Raw genomic sequence first — 17,561 nt, 5'->3', positions numbered from 1 at the left:
TGTTTCCGGCAGAAGCATTTCCCAGCTCTATCTGGAGATGCCAGGAATTGAATCTGGGACATTTTGCACACAAAACGTATGTTCCACTATTGCCATGTTTGTGTGTGTGTGTGTGTTGCAGTGGCCACTGAATGTATGGCTGCAAACAGCAGCAACAGTACCGTAGTACTAAATATGAAGTGGACATACCTGAAGGTCATAAAATATCAGTTTGTGTTGTGAGCTAAATAAAAGCTTGTCTTCATCAAAACACTCTTAAACAAGAAAATAAGTGTAGCTCCTCCTATTTGAATATGCAAATTTATACTAGCTCCTACTGATTTCTTATTATTTTTACAAGCAGGTTAATAATCACATGACACCTTTATATACTCTCCATAATTGAGTTCACCTGCTTGGAGTGAAGCTGCCTTATCAGTTTACTGATTTTGTAGGCAAACAGTTTAGTTTTGCTATTCCGATAGGGAAGTGGGTCCACGCCTGTTTTTAATTCCCACACCTTTTCTAGGAAGTTGCTGATGGAGTTCTCTGTGAAAGCGCTTCCCCAGTCCTTAGTACGCTTCCACTCAGAATGGAGAAACCCATCAAAGGGAGCAGAACCCATAAATAGGGTTGCCAGACTCAATAGAGGACAGGACGTCTGTGCCTTTAATTGCCCTGCTCTCTTTTGAGTCTGGAAACCTTAAAGAGAAACCAGCAGACCCTTTGCTTGGAAATTAAACACACTCTATCCTAATATATGCATTTTCACTCACATTACCTGGCCAGAGAACTGCATTGCAAAATTCAAAGAAATGCAGATTTCGAATGCTGGCTGCATTTTGCTTAGCATATCGGTTCAGGAAGTATGTTCTGGTAGGTTTGCCTTTAAATGTGAACTGAAATGAATTTCTCCCCCATCAGTATTTGGGCAGAAATCCTAACCCCATTTACTTGGGAGTAAGTCCTTTTTTAGATAATATTTATTATTATTATTATTATTTAAAAAATTGACAATATTATAACATCGTATCACCTTTCACAAATGTTTAGCTCTCCCGAGCTTTTGACTTCCCTCCATTCCGTCACCTGGTTTTTTTATAAAAACACATCTTAGAACCACACATTTATACCGTCTAACTTAAATCATTTAACTTAAATGATTTAAAACTTAACACAAGCAGAAAGTTTCTTCTTTTAACTTTAAATCATTTAACTTAAATGATTTAAAACTTAACACAAGCAGAAAGTTTCTTCTTTTAAACGTTGCGAACCTTACCGCAGTCCAACTAGTGTCTTTATATGTTTACAATGATTATCTGAAGGTAAAGGTAAAGGGGCCCCTGACCATCAGGTCCAGTCGTGTCCGACTCTGGGGTTGCGACGCTCATCTCGCTCTATAGGTTGAGGGAGCCAGCGTTTGTCTGCAGACAGCTTCCGGGTCATGTGGCCAGCATGACAAAGCTGCTTCTGGCGAACCAGAGCAGCGCACGGAAACGCCGTTTATCTTCCCACAGGAGCGGTCCCTATTTATCTACTTGCACTTTGACATGCTTTCGAACTGTTAGGTGGGCAGGAGCTGGAACCGAGCCATGGGAGCTCACCCCACTGCAGGGATTTGAACCGCCGACCTTCTGATCAGCAAGCCCTAGACTCTGTGGTTTAACCCACAGTGACACCTGGGTCCCTAATGATTATCTATATATTCAATAAATTTACTCCATTCTCCCTGGAACACTTGGTCACTCTGGCTTTGGATTTCTCGTCAGTTTTGCTAGTTCTGCATAGTCCATCATCTTCGTCTGCCATTCCTCTACTGTCGTTAATTCTTGCTGTTTCCACGTTTGGGCTGATAAAGTTCTAGCTGCTGTAGTAGCATACAGAAACAGTTTCTGGTCAGCTTTTCATATTTGCATTTGGGAGTAAGTCCTGTTGAATTCAATAGAGGGTCAATACTAGAGGAAAAATTCGGCCTCCATGATGACCTTGCACGAAGAGACACATGCAATTGATTGCAAAGATGCAAATTGCTACATTTGATATGCTTGCTAAGTATTGGCAAAGCTGAGGCAGGCTGGCCCCTCCCGAAATGCAACAATCCCATTCACGAAGCTATATGTGTAAATAAATGTGACTCAATCATTCTACACCTTGAGAAGGATGATAACCTGCTCCATTCCAGCCCAAGGTGTTTATTAAGGCATGCCAAGATGTAAGTGGGCTGTTGTTGTAGGGTAAAGGGCATTGCGATCCTATGACGTAGCGGTGTACTCTAATTCCCCGCAGCAAATATACAAACCACAGCCTTATATAAAAGAGCTCAATAGAGGTAAGGCGGAAACAAGTCCTTCATTTACAGCAGTCTTACGAATGAAGCTCAACTTTGATTTCTTTTTACTGTGGGAAAATTCCCTGCTGTATTAATAGCTTTCCCTTTTATAGATCCCTCATGCTTAACAAATTGAAAGGCACACTATTAATAGCGATTGCCATGGAAATGGAGGCACCTCTGGGACACAGCATGAGTTGCACTTGGCGGCAGACACAAGAAGTACCACACAAATGTTTGTGCAACAGAGCCACAGATTGCTTGGGCACAAACTTTGCGAATGTTTCTCATGTGATGACTACAATGATCATGTGATAGCCTGCTTTGATCATTAAGAAAACCCTCAAGAAATGATGGCTCTTGATATACAATAGCTACTTTAGAGTTTTCATTATAGTATTTTGATCTGATGTATCCAGGGAGACAAAAGGTTTTGTGAATGCATGATTATGCTTAGCTTAAATGAAACTATTCAAATGGGTGCTATTATCTATCTATCATCCATCTAATTTTGTATTAAATTTTCTGTTTTACAATTTAAAGTACTCGTTTTTACATCCTTAAAATACAGTGGTGCCTCGCAAGATGAATTTAATTCATTCCGCGAGTCAATTCGTTTTGCGAAAAATTCATCTTGCAAATTGCGGTTTCTCATAGGAATGCATTGAATTTTCTTTTTTTGCCCATAGGAACACATTAATTAAATTTCAATGCATTCCTATGGGAAACCGCGATTCACAAGATGAATTTTTTGCAAAACGAATTCATCTTGCGAAAAATTCGTCTTGCAGGGCATTCGTCTTGCGAGGTACCACTGTAAATACGATCCGGATATCCCTATGCAGGCTGACGCAAACACTAAAACCCTGAATAAGTTAGCTTCTTCATGCAATCTAGTTCAGTGGCAGACACAGCTCCCTCCTATATGATTCCTTTTGGGGATACAGATCTTCTCCTTCTATTGAAGTGGATGGGGAACATTGGCAGGTGGGTTGACACTGGGAGCTCCCACTGTTGCTTGAAATGTAACAGGAAACACAGTGGAGATTGGCCCATATGGGCATATGCCCCATCAAGCTTACTCTGGTCTATGTCAGCTCCACCTGGCTGCCTTCTTACAGCCAGTCAAGCGGGGAGGCAGCCTCCTTCTCCTTACTCTCAGTCCTGCCTTTGTAGAAGTGAGCAGGGTAGAGGATGGGGCCAAACCAGAATTCCTTGACTTAACCTGTCATTGGCTCTGGCTCCACCTTCTGTGGGCATCCTTGCCTTGTGCCTCACGAATCCCCAAAAAGACCAGTTTCCACTGAGTATACACGAGAATAAAACCACAGGGTGGGATTCCCATTAGTAGAAGCCCGTTGCAAGGACTTCTGCTTGTGCAATGGGGCTCCCGCTTCCTCCTCCTCCAGCCATGCACCCTGTGCTTGTGAAATAGACTCAGGGCAATCAGGAGAACACCCAAAACAGGGTATGGAGTGAGGGAAGAGGAGGTGATTCCACCCAGCAAGCTGAAACCCTTGTCCAGATGGAACAATTGCCTTAGCATGATGTCAAGTTCTTCCCATGTTCCCTTCCATGCAGTCTCAGGAAGTTCCCTAGCATGGTTTTGTTCAGCTGCAATGCAACATTAAAACATTTTTATTTGTCCAGTTCTTTAGAAAATTGTTTGGTATGACACTCGGTACTGAAGGTTGATTGATTGATTGATTGTTACGGTTCTTGACCAGCACAGAGTCCCCGCGAAGGTGGGACGACGAGGGCAGGCTGGCAGCAGATGGCCACGCGAGGCTGCCCAGTCCCCGCTGAACTAGCGGAGCATGTGAGCCCTTCCCTCGCAAGACCGGCTCGGAGTGGAGTGACCGGCCGTGCTGCCCCTGCTGTGCTTCCCTCCGCCATGGGCCTCCCTTTGCTGCTGGGGCTGCTGCTCTCCCGAACCGGAGGCCTCCTTGTTCTCTCTCTTGATCAGCCGCACACCTGTATAACAGCAGAGACCCTTTGCTTGGCTGAGCCTGCCTGCAGTGCCACTTATCAGACCTTGCAAAACTGTTCCCAGTCTTTTTCCAAGAGCGGCTTCCTCCTTGACCAAGAAGCCAGGAACAGATGCTTGGCAGCAGAAACATTTGTAAGAAGCAGTTATTTTCAGGAATGCAAGTGTCACCGGCGCACACGAAAGCTGGAACAGCTGTGCCTGCGCATCTACTGGACTGTTCATTTCACTTTTGATGGCTTTCATTTGGAGGTGTCACCCTATGAAGATACAGACAATGAAGACTCTTCCAAGACCAATTACAACAAACTGTCAACTAGGATTTCAGCTATGGATAGGACAAATCCCTGCCTTCATGCCACAAATGTTTGCCACTTGAACCACAAGTGCATGCGTCTGCGCCCACTCTATGCCCAGACCTGCAGCACAGAGACCACCTGTGATCGGCGCAGATGCCACCAACACCTGAGACACTTCTTTGAGAGGATCAGCGCAGATTTCACCAAGAGCCTCCTCTTCTGCCCTTGTCAAGACGAGGTCTGTGGTGAGCGGCGCTGGAATACCATTGTCCCGGAGTGCTCTTTCCAGAGGAGCAGCAGCAGCAAGCCAAACTGCCTCGTCCTGTTGGACTCCTGTCTGAAGGACTGTATCTGCAAATCCCGGCTGGCAGACTTCCAAGAGCAATGCAAGCCTTCAGGCACATCTTCAGATGGCTGCTCTCCACATAACCATGCTGCATGCCTGGAGGCTTACATGGGGATGGTTGGTACTGTACTGAAGGTATTAACAGCTGCAATTTGAATGCGGGTTTGATTGGTTATACTTTATTGAAGGAGCGTCTCCACCCCCATCATTCTGCCCGGACACTGAGGTCCAGTGCCAAGGGCCTTCTGGCGGTTCCCTCGCTGCGAGAAGTGAACTTACAGGGAACCCAGGCAGAGGGCCTTCTCGGTAGTGGCGCCCGCCCTGTGGAACACCCTCCCAGCAGATGTCAAAGGGAAAAACAGCTACCAGACTTTTAGAAGATATCTGAAGGCAACCCTTTTTAGAGAAGCTTTTAATATTTGATGAATTATTGTATTTTAATATTTTGCTGGAAGCTGCCCAGATGGGTGGGGCATAAATAATAAATAGTTGTTGTTGTTGTTGTTGTTGTTATTTTACATTGTTAGTCCCTCTGAACTATCTTGTGGGAGGAAGGTTGGACTCTAAATGTAAGAAAACACATCACTAACTAACTAATCAAGACAAGGGTCCATGGGAGAAGAGAGAACTATTCCTCTAAAACAAGATTTAATGAGAAGTGCTTGTTCTTTGGATCATAACATAAGTTTTTATGTTATTTCAATATCTAACTTAATTAGTTGACATTTAGAAGAAGAAGAAACCTTCTATAATTGTTATAATTTTGCTTTTAAATCTGTAGAACAACCAGATCAGTTCAAGCAAAAAGCAGATTTATTATGCATTATATATCTTGGATGCCTTCCTTCTGTTTCATAGTTGATTGAAAATGCAATGTTAATGCCTGTGGCAAACCAATAGATTTTTTTATATAAAAAAACAAACATTACTGCCGTGTAACAAATATACATCTGAAGGGCTAGAGCTGATGCAGGAATAAAAGGCCCATGCAAACTTCACTGGCAAAGCATGCATTTTAAATAAAGCCTCAGTGAAGAGTAGCAGAGACAGTCTCCATTCTCATTCTGAGTAATGTCTGCCTTTATTCAGCAGAACAGCCCACGAGGAAAGTAACAGACAAAGACATACCAAATGAAAAACATCACACTAACAAAATCCTTGTATGCAGGGCAAAAAAAAATCTTATAATTGCCGACTGGTGATATTTGCCTCTGAAAGTATGTGGGGAAGACAGTGGGAATGGGTAAGGGTTTCTTGTTTTGTTTTTAAAAAGAAGAAAAAAGCGTGAAAGAGAAAATATACAAAATAATGAGTGGGTGATGATGCTGTGCTTTGAAAGTTTTATTCTAATCAAAATATCAGTGCTGTGGTTTGGGTTGTGGAGCCTCGTTCGGTTTCCCCGACTCAGCTCTGAAATGCTTAATCCAGTATCAAACAGCAAACACTGCTTGGCACTGATCCTCCTAAACCCAGACTGAGACCTTTGCCAACATTTCTTGATGAGGAGTGAAATTTGCCCGCACGTTCAAGATGGAATATGGCCCACGCTTATGATGTCAGAATGAGTCTTCCTCTTTGGGTTCAGGCAGACTGATGAAGTTAGTCGACCTATGCATCTTTTTGTGTGTGTGTGTGTGTGTGTTTTTAACCAATATGATAAAAATTTGCCCCTTTCTACCTAAACATCATCACTAGTTGTTGTTGTTTAGTCGTTTAGTCATGTCCGACTCTTCGTGACCCCATGGACCAGAGCACGCCAGGCACTCCTGTCTTCCACTGCCTCCCACAGTTTGGTCAAACTCATGTTGGTAGCTTCGAGAACACTGTCTAACCATCTCATCTTCTGTCGTCCTCTTCTCCTTGTGCCCTCAATCTTTCCCAACATCAGGGTGTTTTCCAAAGAGTCTTCTCTCCTCATGAGGTGGCCAAAGTATTGGAGCCTCAGCTTCACGATCTGTCGTTCTAGTGAGCACTCAGGGCTGATTTCCTTCAGAATGGATAGGTTTGATCTTCTTGCAGTCCAAGGGACTCTCAAGAGTCTCCTCCAGCACCATAATTCAAAAGCATCAATTCTTTGGTGATCAGCCTTCTTTATTATTATTATTATTATTATTATTATTATTATTATTATTATTATTTACTATTTATACCCCGCCCATCTGGCCGGGTTCCCCCAGCCACTCTGGGTGGCTTCCAACAAAACATTAAAATACGGAAATCAAACATTAAAAGCTTCCCTAAACTTTATGGTCCAGCTCTCACTTTCATACATCACTACTGGGAAAACCATAGCTTTAACTATACGGACCTTTGTTAGCAAGGTGATGTCTCCGCTTTTTAAGATGCTGTCTAGGTTTGTCATTGCTTTTCTCCCAAGAAGCAGGCATAAATCGAAGAAGAAGTGCACAAATAGCTGCAATTTAAAATCACAATGCCCATGGACTTCAGTCCAAGCCCATTGAATATATATATATATATATATATATATATATATATATATATATACACACACACACACACACACACACACACACACACACACGCACGCATGCCATTACATGCAATAGAATGTGATAACTTGTGTGAAGTTGAGCTTAAGAGCCTGATCCATTCTTCCTTTCAGAGCATGAGAGACCAGTAGGAGAAGGGAGATAATGAGAGAGAAACATAACTATACAGTAGTATGCACCAGATGTACATTCAACCATAGGAGAAGAGCCTGCTGGATCAGGCTAATGGCCAATCTAGTACACCATCCTATTTTCACAGTGGCCAACCAGCTCATGGGTAGCCTGCAAGCAGGAGTTGAGCACAAGAGCAATCTCCGCTCCTACAGTTCCCAGAAGTTCTCAGAAGTCTGCAGCCATAGTGACCTAGAAAAGCCAGGACAGACCTATCAACTTCTCCAACCTAACCTTGAAAAGACACCCTCAAGGCAGCACCACGGAGAGCTCCAACAAAGCAACTTGCTCTGACAGTGGTCACTACCCTCTACCGTAACTCTCGGGGAGTTCAACTGCCAAGTCTCCTCCTTTCCTCTGCCCATATGGTGTTGCCCCTTTCAGTGAGAGAGGGGCTGGTGGTCACTCTTCCCACACACTGCTGTGGCTGCCCTCCACAGTGAGACAAGAGAGATTATGCCCACCTACCTCTGGGTGACTCTGTGTACACTACATACGCTGCAGCTGTGGAGAGGGAGGAGGTTGAATTTGCCAGCCGGCAAATGAAGTGAACTCTGTGTCTTCCCTACTGATGCTGCTTGCCTGAAAATGAGACACTGGCCATTGTGACCTCATGATGATGACACCTGCCTGAAGGAGTGTCATGGCAACCTGATTTATGTAACATCTTGCCTGATGAAGCATCATGAAGAACTTGAAAGCGTGCCACTTTTTGTGACTTTTTGATTGGTCCTAGGTATTAACCATTAGATATAACCATTCATTTCTTTTAGAAACCTATTTCGACTGCTTAAATTAATGTATACATTTCAAACAGAGTTAATGGGGTCTTTTTAGTTTCAATCTCTTTTGGTTGGTTCTTTAGTTATTTTCTGTTACAAATGCAAATAAAAAAACTGAAAGGGAGGAGGTATTCAGGGCCGGTGCACGGTTTTTTTGCGCCCTAGGCGAGATCACCTCCTGGCGCCCCCCGGCCAATCATATTTCAAACACAGGGCACCGGCGGCCTCCCCCCTCCCTGCACACCGCCAGATGGCCGGTGGGGCGCAACCAGCCACCAAGCCCCACGGCTCTGCTGCTGCCACCCCCGCCTCGATTGGCGCACGCCCCCTCCCCAACCCTCCTCGACCTGCCCCCTCCACGGGCGACCAGGCACGTCGGCGCCGCTGCCGCTTCTGCCGCTCCTGGGCGGGCCGCAAGCCGCCCACCTCGCCTCCCGTCCAGCGTGGGGAGTCCCGAGGCTGCAGGGCCGGGGCAGGCGGGGGCGGGCAGGCGCGATGGTCTACAACCAGTCCAGAGCGCTGGAAGGGTGCGCAGAGTCCCACGCCTCTCCAGTGCTGCGCCCCTCACCCCCCCGCTTGCTCTCCAGCCGTCGCCCCAAGGGGTGGCCAGCACGGGAGGTAGGCAGCCCCAGAGGCAGAGAGGTGCAAAGGCGGCCCTGCCTGCCAGGTCCCTTCCCCAGCCCCGGGTGGGGTGGTGCGGGTGGTGGGGTGTTGTGCTCCCAGCCTCCGCAAGCACCTGTTGCAGCCCAGAGCTTTCGGGTGCCACAGCAGGCTCTGTACTGCCTGCCTGCCTGCAGCCCCGGTGGCGCGATGTCACGCTCTTGCTCGCTTCTGGGCATGGCGGGCGGGTGAGCGGCAGCTGGCAGGGGGCAGGCTGGCCGCGCCCCCTCTGTTTTGGCACCCTAAGCAACTGCCTAGTTCGCCTTAATGGATGCACCGGCCCTGGAGGTATTGCCCAACTAAGAGTTGCAGTCATTCCCAACAGGGAACAAGCAAAATTCAAAAATCAGATGAAATTTAAATTTAAATTATCCAGGACCAGTTAAAGCCTGCTGAGTTATCTGGATCAGTGAGATGATTTCTGTACTGAAAATAAATACTGGTAGTTTATTTCTTGAAGTGAGTTGCTTCTTGAGCCAAAAGAGGGTTAAGTTTTCATTTGCTGTCTACAGCAAGAATATTGATTCTCAATAAAAATCATTCTTTTAAACATTGGATCTGTAAGATACAGAATATTCTGCTTTTGCTCAAATTTAATATATTTTATTAGATATGTGGAAGGAAAGCTCAGTTTCCTTTTATATGGAAGAAATGATGGATTGCTGTGATAAAATGAATCAGGCAAGGAAAAATGTAGATAAAGGGCCATAGCTCAGTGGTAGAACATTTGCTTTGTATACAGAAAATCCCAGGTTCCATCGTCAGGTAAGACTTCGAATGTTCCTTGCCTGAACGTGGGTCTGTATTGTTCTCCTCGCCTTCCCAATGCTGCCGGTTGCTACCACATAGCTCATCATGGCCTTGCCCCATCCCCTCTCCCTCTCAGTAAGCAACAGAGATGTTCAGGACTGGGAAGTCAGGAGAGCACAGCATCCCCACACCTGTCTAGCACCATTGGTCACTACTGAGTATAGACAATATTGAGCTAGGTGGACCAATGTCCTAACAGTAGAAGGCATCTTCCTAAGTTCTTATGAAAATCTGCCACAACATTTTGTCGTACTCTTTTCTCATGGTTTGATCCTCCAGGCCCCATTGAAATCACTCAGTATCTTCCAACTTTGACTTGGAAGCACTTCAGTAAGGATAGTGATATGCGACATGGCATCAAAACGCAGAATCCAACTTCTGAGGTGAGTGAATTTGTTCCCTAAATATCATTTTGTGCCTCATGTTGCTGAATATATTGGAAATGTAAACAGATGTTGGAGAACTCGTCTAGCTTCTTTGGCTTTGGAAAGAGCAAACGAAATTATTTCTATTTTTTTCATGCAGTTCATGTTTTTTGTTTTTTGGATGAAGTTAAAGTGAACCAAATTAATTTTGCCACAATGCTTCAGGCTCTCTTATATGATGCCACCAACTGAGAGCAGATTGAAACATTAAGGGTGAAGGTGAAGGATTTTAAAGAACTAGTACGATGGTGGAAAGGAATTCCCTTTCAAATGTTCTCTTCTTGGGAGTTGAGTTTTCTAAACTCAGGCCACCCATAAAACAAGCCATATGATTTTGTTATCATTGGAACCGGACTGTCAGAAGCACAGCTAATATGTTCTGTGGTATCTGGATGCCTCTACATTGCATGATAAGAGTATTATGCAGGAACAAAAAACTTTGACACACCATCCGTAAGAACTAGTTCAGATTTAGGATCCCACAGAACACTCCCTTCCTTACCCACCCTCTGTGGTACTCAGATAAGGGCTACTCAAGGCTTTCAAAATAGGGTTTGAGATTCTGTATAAGTTTAACCTAAACTTCAAAAAATGTGATCCAACAAGTGCTGTAAATCTGATTTTTGCTGTAAATCCCATTCTACCACCAAAATAATTGGGATTAAAACTGCTTAATTTGGACTGAATTTCACCACTACGTAAAAATATCAGGGACATGAGTGGCACTGTGGTCTAAACCACTGAGGCTCTTGGGCTTGCTGGTTGGAAGGTTGGCAGTACGAATCCGCACAATGGGGTGAGCTCCTGTTGCTCTGTCCCAGCTCCTGCCAACCTAGCAGTTTGAAAGCATGCCAGTGCAAGGAGATAAATAGGTATCACTGTGGCGGGAAGGTAAATGGCATTTCTGTGAGCTCTGGCTTCCATCACGGTGTTCCCTTGCACCAGAAGCAGTTTAGACATGCTGGCCACATGACCCAGAAAGCTGTCTGTGGACGAACACCAGCTCCCTTGGCCTGAAAGCAAGATGAGCACCTCAACCCCATAGTTGCCTTTGACTGGACTCAATTGTCCAGGGGTTCTTTACCTTTACATTTATCGGTGGATGATGACTAGGAAGTTTCTCCCTTTCCTTCTGTTACATCCCGATAATCTGGGACAGAAAAATCTTTATCTGGCCTGTCCCACTTCAGAATGCAGTGGCAACAGAAGTAGCACATTCTTGAGTGTGCCCCTAAGTTATTCCTTTTAAGTGATTGGATGCCTTCATTCCTTTGGGGAAAAGTAAAACCCTGTAGTTGGGAACAACATTGTGGCAGATGAAGTCCAATCTTGTCCTCTGCTCCTAACTCTGGGTGGGAGAGTCTTTGCTTGTAGAGGAGGAGTTGCACCCATACAACATCCTTGTTGTTCACAAATCCTCTTTCTACACATATTACTGCCACCACAATAAACCTTTGCCTTATAATTTAAGAATAACCCAAGAGTCTTCTTTTTTTACTAAACATTGGAAAGGAGGAAACATTGAGGCGATATGATAGCTATCTTCAAATATCTAAAGGGCTGTCACATGGAATATGTTTTCTGCTGCTCTGGAGGGTAGGACCTGTACCAATGAATTCAAGTCACAAGAAAGGAGACTCCAACTAAACATCGGGAAGAAGCTTCTGACAGTAAGAGCTGTTAGACAGTGGAATGGACTCCCTCAGGAGATTATGGACCCTCCTTCAAATGGTTGGGTGATCATCTGCCATGGATGCTTTAGCTGATATTCCTGCATTGCAGGGAGTTGAGCTAGATGACCCTCATGGTCCCTTCCAACTGTACAATCGTATGGTTCTATAATTCTATTATTGGGGGAGCCAGTTGGCTGAGTGTACACCTGTCAGTTGGAGTCTGATAGCTGCTCTCTTGACACTGGTGTTGCTGCCGCTTTCCCAAATGGGCATACAGCAGGGTGGCAGAGAGGGTGGGGCTGCGCAGACACACCAACAGAGCTAATCCTTACCATCACCCTGCCGCATCCAGGTAAGCTGCTGCAACACTTTTACTTACGCAGACATCAGTAGTGGATCACGTGATGGGGTGGACACATAGAGCCATCCCATCGCATGAGCCACTACTGATGCCTGTGTCATGAATTAGCAACTGTTGCTCATAACTTGGGGGATTTTATCCGCATGTCTTCCCTTGTTCTGGAAATGTGTGTAAAGAAGCAGCAGGGAAATAACTGCAGAAGAGCTTTTCGCCCCCCTCCTGCACAAAAGTGAACTTGGACATAAGAATGAGATGTCTCTAGTAAAGTCTGGGAAGATTCTTCGCCATCCGTGATTAATCTATCCTACACCAGTCTGCATGATGACCCCTTTTAGATGTTCCCATTGGCCAATTCCCAGAGTTCCAGACATGCCACAAGGTTTTGGCTGGCCAAGAGATTCCGAGCATCGCCAGACTTCTTGATTTTAGCTACATTCAAGATGAAAGTTGGATTTCCCCTCTCCCCTTTAAAAGCTGGTGGCATAACCCAATGAATACATTGCATTTTCAGCTACATGTTTTGAAAATAAAAGGACAAGGAAGCAGTGTGGGAAAAAATCAGGCTACAGGATGACAAGAGGGGAGAAAAACAAACACCCTCTATAGTTCACATAGCTCAACAGAGTATGTTGTTAGGGTAACTCATAGGCCAGTGCCTCTGAGGGATCCAATCACTGTTTGGCAGAATTAGATTCTGATTCATGCTTTCTTAACTCATACACGTGCCAACGAGGGATGAGAACATTCCATGGGAACTTTATGACCAGTCTCCTCCTTATCAGCTCTGAACCAGCTGTCAGACTTGAAGGTTGTTCGATAGATAATTGACTTCTCCACATCGCACATTAATTTCTAGATCCCGTCTTATCCATCCATGGGTTAAGATTCAAGGCCCAACGCAGAGTAGCATTTTCCTTTCCACACCCGCCCTTCCTGTCTCTGAACTTCCTTCCTTAAGATTTACCCAGAGATCATTGTGCTAAGTGAATTCCCTGTCCTCAGCTTGTAAACCTCATCCCCTTGGAACTTGTTCACAAGCTTTGCTCCGGCACTAGGGATTTTTAAAATCAATGCTTCCCTACAAGCAACGTCTGCAACAAAAAGTTGTGTTGTATTCCCAGTCTCTCTTACAGGAGTGCTTTCTAGAGGAGAGTTATAGTCCTACTCAGGTAGCCTCAGGAGGAAGGAAGGGGGAAAGGGTATCACCAACAACATATCACCAGGTGATTGACAGGAGGGTTGTCCCATCCACATGTCTAAGTTGGCCCATGGAGGTGGGAGGAGATGGCAACCAAGCAGAATCAAACTCCTTGCCCATCAGAGAATGGGTTGGGAGTCCAGTTCTGCTGTTGGCAGGGAACAGCTGCATAATCAGTCGTGTCCTTACCTAGCCCCACACCTGATGCCATATACTGTAAGACAGGGGTCCCCAGACTACGGCCCACGTGCCAGATGCGGCCCAATTGGCCTCCCAATCCGGCCCGCGATGACCCCCGCTGCCCGCTGCCGCCGCCCGCTCTTACGGCGTGCAGCGCGGCGGCGAGCTTCCAAATCGGGAAAAATCACCGAAAATCATTTGTGCGCATGCGTATGGGCCTCTCCCGACCCAGAAGAGGTCATTTCCGGAGCACTTCCGGGTCGGGGGGAGGCCCATACGCATGCGCACAAGCGATTTTCGGCGATTTTTTCCGACCTGGAAGCGCGCCAGCGCGCCAGCAAGTGTGTGTGCGCATGCGCACGGGCACGCACTCCCCTGCCCTCCGGCCCACTGCGCGCGCACTCCCCTGTCCTCCGGCCCAAAGCCCGGTAGGTCTGGGGACCCCTGCTGTAAGATATGCAATGTGGGACAGGTGGGTGCAGCCCCAGATTACACATCTTTGTAAAACACTCTCCCCTAATATATTTTGCATGCTATTTTCATAAATATATGCATAATATTTAGTATGCATTTTTTCACTAATATTGGGATTTTTTAATGCACACTATACCCCAGTATAGGTAGAACTCATCTTACTATAAAGCTACAATCACATAAGTGAATAAGTGTAACATGCAAATTACCTTGATATGTGTTTACTTTTACATAGTACTTGGTGCCAATATGATTATCTTTAGAGAGGAGCAAAAATCAATGGAAATCCATCCATGTGCTTCCACTAAAAGTGGGTTGTGGATTAGGCTGACAATGTGTTAGTGCTGAAGCTGCCTTTTACTGAGTCATCATTGCTTACCCAGTCCATCAGCGGTTCTTCAAGGTCACAAACATGGGATCTTCTGCAGCTCATTGAAATTCTTGTAACTGGACATGCCAAGGATAGAACCTCAAACCTTATTCACACAAAGGCCCATATGAACTGGTCCGGACCGTATGATCATCACCTGAGGTCCTTCATTATGTGCCTTCTCCACTGAAAAAAAAAGTATACTTAAAAAAGGGAGAAGAAGATGATGTGAAATGCTCTGTAGAGTTATGGTAAATACAGTGATCCATCCAGTCCTACATGCTGTCTCCAGTAATGACAAGAGAATCAGATGTCTCAGAAGATAGGCAGCTAGAGGATGCTTCATTCCCACACTGATCAAAGCTCACTACTTATGACCAAGGTCAGAAGCCACACAGAACATAGGCACCATTTTTCATAGCAAGTTATTTGTGTGATATGGCTTCCACCTGTTCATGGCCAGTTTGAACCACACCAAAGAAACTCTCTGAAAAAGTGGAGTGGTTATTTGTGGCCACAATCTGGGTTGTCTTCATAGAATCGTAGTGCCAACCTTTACTCAGAGAAGACCCATTTAAATTAATGGCCAATATCTCTTGAGTTAGTTGAATATAGCCCCATGTGACTAGAACAGCCACCAACTCCACCTGATGAAAAAGCCACAGACCTTTCTGTCTGATGGACCCTTGGTGACTGCCATTCTTGTTTTCACTTTGAGGCAGCTAGAATACTGCGATTTTACTTCACGTGGGGCAGCTCTTGTAAACTACTTGGAAGTGCCGGTCACTGCAGAATGTGTTGTACAGTCACCGTGCAGGAGATTTTAGGGGAGCAATGCACAAGAAGACCTTGCTATGTGCACACTGATCTAAGCTAGAATCCAAATCCCTATGCATAAACCTGGTAGATATTACCTGCTAATCAGCCTACAGGGGGTTTAATATCTCTACTTGTAGCTGGTCAAAATGACTGTGCTGCAGTTTGACACTGAAAATGCCAGGTATTTCACCCTTAATACAGCTACTGGTTTGTGCCAACTCTCTTTTCATGTGCCAACTGCCTTTTCAAATACAGACAAAGGAAGGTTATGTCTAAGCATGCAAATCCTCCTAAATGTACAATGAGAAATAGCAAACTGATACAAATAACTTGCCGTCTGCAGAGGTGACCTGATGATATGATGTCAATCCAGCAGATCAGTGGTGGGAATGGAAATTGACTTTAGTTTCCCAGATGCCCCATTACTATCCATTCCTTATAAAGCCACAGTCTATAATGCGTGGTATAAGCAAATCTCTGGAACATCATAAGCCTTTGATACGAAAGACATGCTAACATATCCCCCTCGATTTCCTTATTGTTTTCAATACTGGGTGTTCTAAGAATTGGAGAGGATTTGAGTTTATTTAACTTCTACAAATAGATTATCCTGAGATATTTATTTAAACCTTTGGGGTTTATAATCAGCCATGTCCACCGCAATTTGGGCAATGTTGACTGCTGGCAACTCCCTATGGCTCTTTATTCCAAATCTCCATTACCGGTAGGCCACAGAGGCACAAATCAAGTAATTTAATGGAACTTTCGGTTCTGGACTAAACTTTTTTGAGAAGTCTTTGCTTAAAACTTGTCTTGCATTGTGAATTTAGGAAATGGAAAAGCCCCCTAAATGTAATCACAGCTAGAGTAGCCTTCTTCAACCCCAGCTGTTCTTGGACTCCAGCTCCCATCAGCCCCAACCATCATGGTCAGTGGTTAGCAATGACAGGAGTTGGAGCGCAACACCATCTGGAGGGCACCAGATTGGGGGAAACTGAGCAAAGCTGTTGGTTAGGTTGGAAGGAAACATAGATTTAATTCATCATTGAATCTGTGCAGATTAGTTTATCTTGTCTCCATGCAAGATTTCTGTGTGGCTAAAATGTAGTTCTGAGCTCCTGAAAAGAAGCAAGTGACATTTAATGGAACATAGCTCTGGTTAAAACAACACTGTTTGGTTTCATTGTTTAAAAACTATATTCTGGAGACGATGGACATTGTGAGGTTTTGGCAGTATCACTGAGTTCCATCTAGTGACTTGATATCTCTCCTAGCAGTCTATGGACCCAAGCAGATAATAATAATTTATTTATTTATTTATACCCTGCCCATCTGGCTGGGTTTCCCCTGCCACTCTGGGCGGCTTCCAACCGAATATTAAAAACAGTACAACATCAAACATTAAAAACTTCCCTAAACAGGGCTGCCTTCAGTTGTCTTCTAAAAGTAAAATAATTGCTTATTGTCTTGACATCTGCTGGGAGGGTGTTCCACAGGGTGGGTGCCACTTACCGAGAAGGCCCTCTGTCTGGTTCCCTGCAACCTCACCTCTCGCAATGAGGGAACTGCCAGAAGGCCCTCGGTGTTGGATCTCAGTGTCCTGGCTGAATGATGGGGGTGGAGACGCTCCTTCAGGTATACAGGACCAAGGCCGTTTAGGGCTTTAAAGGTCAGTACCAACACTTTGAACTGTGCTCGGAAACGTAATAAGTAAAGGAATGACAACACAGCGTTGCAGAAAAAGGGCTAGGATTGGTAACAGGTTGGCAATTGGTTATAGGTTGGCAATAGGTTCAGGAGAAATCAGGGCGGGGTTCACAAATGTATAATTACATTATGCGTTTGCTCCCAAATGAAATTGTGATGAACAGTGGCGTAGATGGCCTTGTTTTTATTCAATTGCACTGCCTTTTTAATCTCACGTTTCTTCTGCCATGGAACTCAAGATGCCATACATGTGATTCCCCGCTGGTCACTCATCTAGGCACTGACCAGACCCAGACCAGCTTCAGCAGGGGCATGGTGGCCTTCTAACCAGAGAGAAATCATGGATGAGAAAAGGTCTGTCAATGGCTATCAGCAGGGCCAGCCCAATATATTTTGACACCTGAGGCAAACCGCAAAATGGTGCCTCCCTCCCCACCGGGGAAGAAGGTGTGAGTGAAGAGCTACATTGAGAATGGGGGTG

The 17,561-nt window shown here is 45.1% G+C and overlaps 1 protein-coding gene and 1 long non-coding RNA gene across 4 annotated transcripts in view; both read left to right on the top strand.

Annotated features, from left to right (window-relative positions):
- LOC148686165 (uncharacterized) overlaps positions 1 to 17,561 on the top strand; it is an 85,411-nt gene that overhangs the window by 51,942 nt on the left and 15,908 nt on the right. For all 3 annotated transcript variants that reach the window (XR_015948851.1, XR_015948852.1, XR_015948853.1), the window contains exon 2: positions 10,153 to 10,256. This is a non-coding gene — a long non-coding RNA (uncharacterized LOC148686165). The remainder of the gene's footprint in view (positions 1 to 10,152; positions 10,257 to 17,561) is intronic.
- On the top strand, positions 3,831 to 5,439 carry LOC132591857 (GDNF family receptor alpha-4-like). The gene has a single exon (XM_060272262.2). It carries the CDS (start codon positions 4,083 to 4,085, stop codon positions 5,094 to 5,096), a length of 1,014 nt encoding a protein of 337 aa, XP_060128245.2. The 5' UTR covers positions 3,831 to 4,082; the 3' UTR covers positions 5,097 to 5,439.

Source organism: Zootoca vivipara, chromosome 3 (genome assembly GCF_965207765.1).
Source record: "Zootoca vivipara chromosome 3, rZooViv2.hap1.1, whole genome shotgun sequence".
In the NCBI taxonomy this organism is placed as follows: domain Eukaryota; kingdom Metazoa; phylum Chordata; class Lepidosauria; order Squamata; family Lacertidae; genus Zootoca; species Zootoca vivipara.
This window is presented reverse-complemented; position numbering and strand designations above follow the sequence as displayed.

Excerpts from the sequence above, each read along its gene's own strand:
- LOC132591857 (XM_060272262.2), top strand. The coding sequence starts at position 4,083 with ATGGCCACGCGAGGCTGCCCAGTCCCCGCTGAACTAGCGGAGCATGTG.